The 5047-nt window shown below is 40.9% G+C and overlaps 1 protein-coding gene across 1 annotated transcript in view; it reads right to left on the bottom strand.

Moving 5' to 3' along the window:
* Prkdc (protein kinase, DNA-activated, catalytic subunit) overlaps positions 1-5047 on the bottom strand; it is a 198462-nt gene that overhangs the window by 22452 nt on the left and 170963 nt on the right. Inside the window, exons 74-76 of the mRNA XM_029470470.1 lie at positions 1978-2189; positions 1425-1512; positions 1187-1330 (exon numbers count right to left, since the gene is read on the bottom strand). Coding sequence (XP_029326330.1) covers positions 1187-1330; positions 1425-1512; positions 1978-2189 — 444 coding nt within the window. The remainder of the gene's footprint in view (positions 1-1186; positions 1331-1424; positions 1513-1977; positions 2190-5047) is intronic.

Raw genomic sequence — 5047 nt, 5'->3', positions numbered from 1 at the left:
TGTGTAGGGAGGTGAGGAGGATTCAGTGTGTAGGGAGGTGAGGAGGATTCAGTGTAGGGAGGTGAGGAGGATTCAGTATAGGGAGGTGAGGAGGAGCTCTTAGGAACTGAGGGAGGGGAGGATATGATCAAAATATACTGTATTTAAATGTTTTCATAATGAAAAGTTTTTAAATATGCTCCTCACTTCATGACTCTTTCCAGCACTAGAATAACTAAAAAATATTTCCCTCTGCCACACTTGTCTGAAATATAGCTTTTTTTTGTTTTGTTTTGTTTTGTTTTTAGAGACAGGGTTTCTCTGTGTATCCCTGGCTGTCCTGGAACTCACTCTGTAGACCAGGCTGGCCTCGAACTCAGAAATCTGCCTGCCTCTGCCTCCCGAGTGCTGGGATTAAAGGCGTGCGTCACCACCACCCGGAGAAATACAGCTTTCTATAAGCAGTGTTAGTCATGCAATCCCTCTGATCTGGGTTTGTAGTGTTTCTGAGCATGCAGTTTGGTGCCCTAAACGAATGTTTCGGAAGACTTATCACCTTATATAAGACAGAAATATTTTCTTGATCCAATATCTAAGTGATCCTGAGAATTAAAAATTCTAAACTAAATACAACATTCGGGTATCAGAATCTGAGCATGAGAATATAGCAGAACCCCAAGGTCTTTACCCACTGACCCACTTGCCAGCTGTGGTGGATTGAATATGCTTAGCCCAGGGAGTGGTACTATTAGGAGGTGTGGCCTTGTTAGAGGAAGTGTGTAACTGAGAGTGTGGGCCTTAAGACCCTCTTCCTAGCTGCCTGGAAGCCAGTCTTCTCCTGTCTGCCTTTGGATGAAGATGTAGAACTCTCAGTTCCTCCAGCATCACATCTGCCTGGATGCTGCCATGCTCCTGCCTTGATAATGGACTTAACCTCTGAACCTGTAAGCCAGCCCCAATTAAACATTGTCCTTTATGAGAGTTGCCTTGGTCATGGTGTCTGTTCACAGCAGTAAAACCCTAACTAAGATAAGACATCAGCATTGAATGCAAACATTTGATTACTGTATCTTACAGAGAACATCAGCTCTAAAGCAAGCTCATCACAGTAAGAGACAACGGGCAGGAAGTAATTCAAATGCAAACACTGCTACTGTATCTATCAAATTATTAATTTGATTAATCAAGCAGCTGTATCAACCCATACCTGTATGAACTTCTTCCGAAAGGGCCCCAGGCCTGGAGCACGAAGGTCACCCAAGGCAGCATACATCCTTTCATACAATTTTTCAATATTTTTCTTATTCACAGGATTCTTTCCTAGTTCATCTTTTGTATCAGAAATCCAGTCCTGTGCCAAAAGAGAAAGAAAAAAAAATCAAGACGCTAGACTATACACAAATCCTATCCACATTCATTTTTATTGTCAAAAGCTGTTTTCTTACCTTGAAGAGCAGATCAGGATTGGAGAGCTGGTCTAAGGCGTTAATAAAACTGTGAATCACTTCTCCGTGATCAAGTTTACTTTTTATCCTATAAAAAATTTTTACCAGGTTTAGGCTAAGTAAATTTTTAATCCTAGTACTCAGAGGCAGAAGCCTCAGTGAGCTGGGCCCTCCTTTATCAATTATTAATCAAGATAATGCCCCAACGGTCAATTAGGTGAAGTATTTTCTCAATTGAGGTTCTCTCCTCTCAGATGACCCTAGCTTGTGTCAAATTTGCAAAAACAAACCAACCAGGATGAGAACTGATTATAAAAGTATCTCACCTTGTCTATACTACTCAAAAGATTATTAGCTATGGGCATGAAGGCACAGTGTTTCAAAAGGAGAGAAATTCAGTAACAAGCACCATATAGAGAAAAGATAGCCTCAGTAAATGTCTAGGAATTCCTGTACTCCATGAACAATTCAGATATATTTGAATGGTTTTGCTTTTACCATCCAAAATGTTTATACTCAATACTGTCTGATCAGCCCCAAACCAAAACATTACCTCTCAACAAATGCTTTATTTTTATGACCGGAAGAAGTATTTTTAAAGGAGTAGCTTTCGCTGCTTATTATAAAAGGGTAGATAATGGCCTGTGGGTAGTTATCAGCGATTTCTTCCACAGTATGTTGTACTGCAATAGCTTCCTCTTTGTCCAGTAAGGCCATCATGTGGCTGATCCAGCCAATGAACTGCCAGCAAGGAATAGATGAGATCTACAATTCAGAAAAGTACAGTTTAAAAATGAACAGAACATTTAAAAATACTTGCATATAGGTAAAATATGTTCCAAATGAAAACGCTTAAATACGAGTCTACTCTCTCTTAGCTCTTTTCTGCTAAGGGACCACTGGATTCTTCCCAGCATTTCCTGGACACGCACACAATTACTTTTTGATCAAAGAATGGGGTCATACTTGCTGTGGTGGTTTGAGTGAGAATGGCCCCATAAGCTCATTCATTTGAATGCTGATCCCCAGTTGGTGGAACTGTTGGTGAAGGATTAGGAAATGTGGCCTTGCTGGAGGAGGTGTGTTGGAGTGGTCTTTGAGATTTCAGAAGACTCCCACCATTCCCAGTATGCCCCTGTCTACATCATGCCTGTGCTTTAGGATAGAGCTCTCAGCTACTGCTCCCATGTCATGCCCTGTCATGCGTGCCTGCCTGCAGCTGTGCTCCCCACTAATGCTCTTGGGTTTCAATCCTGACATTGGAAGTCCTCCCAAAACACTGTCTATAATAAGTTGTCTTGTCCATGATGTCTTATTACAGGAATGTACAAGTAATAAAGACATGGGACAAAGTTAGCTCATTCTTGTATCAGCTATATTCACTAGTGCATTATCATGAATTTAGGCTGTTTACATATTTTTGTTTACATATTTTATAAAGGCAGGCCTATTAGAATTACACCAGACTTCTCACCAGAGACTATGAAAGCCAGAAGATCTTGGACAGATGTTATGCAGACCCTAAGAGAACACAAATGCCAGCCCAGGCTACTATACCCAGCAAAATCTCAAGAGAGTAGAGAAACCAAAGTATTCCATGATAAAACCAAACTCACACAATATCTTCCCATGAATCCAGCCCTTCAAAGGATAATAAAGGGAAAACACCAACATAAGGATGGAAACTACACCCTAGAAAAAGCAAGAAAGTAATCCTTCAACAAACCTAAAAGGAGACAGCTGCAAGAACAGAATCCCAACTTTAACAACAAAACTAACAGGAAGCAACAATTACTTTTCTTTAGTTTCTATTAACATCAATGGACTCAATTCCCCAATAAAAAGACATAGACTAATAGACTGGCTACACAAACAGGACCCAGCATTTTGTTGCTTACAGGAAACCCATCTCAGGGAAAAAGACAGACATTACCTCAGAATGAAAGGCTGGAAAATAATTTTCCAAGCAAATGGTCTGAAGAAACAAGCTGGAGTAGCCATTCTAATATCTGATAAGATTGACTTCCAACCCAAAGCCATCAAAAAAGACAAGGAGGGGCACTTCATACTCATCAAAGGTAAAATCCTCCAAGAGGAACTCTCAATTCTGAATATCTGTGCTCCAAATACAAGGGCAGCCACATTCATTAAAGACACTTTAGTAAAGCTCAAAGCACACATTGCACCTCANACAATAATAGTGGGAGACTTCAATGTTGGAGACCATACTGTGAGAATAAGCCTTTCACTGTCTCCCACCTTGACAAGCCAAATGGTCCTGTGCTAAGCAGCAGGTCGTCACTCCCTTCTCCCTGTTCCCTTCCTGGCACCTGAGGCTGTAAAAGCTGAATTATAGTCCCCTCTTCCTTATCTCTTGCTGACTCCCATGACATCCAAGGACATGAGTTATAGTGCTGAGCCCGGCCTGACACCCAAGGCTGTTAAGGAGGATTCCACTTTCCAGAGATAAGACGCAGAGTGCCCACTGCCTGGAGCCTGACTTCAGCCCTCATGTCAGCAGATGCCCACTTCTTTGTTAATTCCCCCTCAACCCCTCCCTATTCCCCTTGATATATGCTTGATATATGATAAAACCTGGCGTTTCAGCCTAATAAACTGAGACCTTGACAGAACCCTCTACTTGGTCTCCAGCTCCTTTTTCTCTTCCTCCCATTTTCTCCCAGGTTTGCAGTCCCCCTTGCACCCACAAATAACTGAGTCCCGCGGGACAGGATACTTCAACACACCACTTTCATCAATGGACAGATCGTGGAAACAGAAACTAAATAGGGACACAGTGAAACTAACAGAAGTTATGAAACAAATGGATCTAACAGATATCTACAAAACATTTTATCCTAAAACAAAAGAATATACCTTCTTCTCAGCACCTCATGGTACCTTCTCCAAAACTGACCATATAATTAGTCACAAAACAGGCCTCAAAAGATACAAGAAGACTGAAATAATCCCATGCATCATATCAGACCATCACCGACTAAGGCTGGTATTCAGTAACAACCCAAACAACAAAAAGTCCACATACACATGGAAGCTGAATAATGCCCTACTCAGTGATAACTTGGTCAAGGAAGAAATAAAGAAATTAAAGACTTTTTACAGTTTAATGAAAATGAAGCCACAACATACCCAAACTTATGGGACACAATGAAGGCAGTCTTAAGAAGAAAATTCATAGCCCTGAGTGCATCCAAAAAGAAACTAGAGAGACCACACACTAGCAGCCTGACAGCACACTTAGAAGCTCTAGAACTAAAGGAAGCAAATTCACCCAAGAGGAGTAAACGGCAGAAAATAATCAAACTCAGGGCTGAAATCAACCAAGTGGGAACAAAAAGAACTATTCAAAGAATCAACCAAACCAGGAGCTGGTTTATTGAGAAAATCAACAAGATAGATAAACCCTTAGCCAGACTAACAACAGATACTGAAGAAATCCAAAACACCATCAGATCCTTCTACAAAAGGCTATACTCAACAAAACTAGAAAACCTGGATGAAATGGACAACTTCCTAGACAGATACCAGATACCAAAGTTAAATCAGGATCAGATTAATGATCTAAACAGTCCCATTTCCCCTAAAGAAACAGAAGCAGTCAT

Source organism: Mus caroli, chromosome 16 (genome assembly GCF_900094665.2).
Source record: "Mus caroli chromosome 16, CAROLI_EIJ_v1.1, whole genome shotgun sequence".
Lineage (NCBI taxonomy): Eukaryota > Metazoa > Chordata > Mammalia > Rodentia > Muridae > Mus > Mus caroli.
This window is presented reverse-complemented; position numbering and strand designations above follow the sequence as displayed.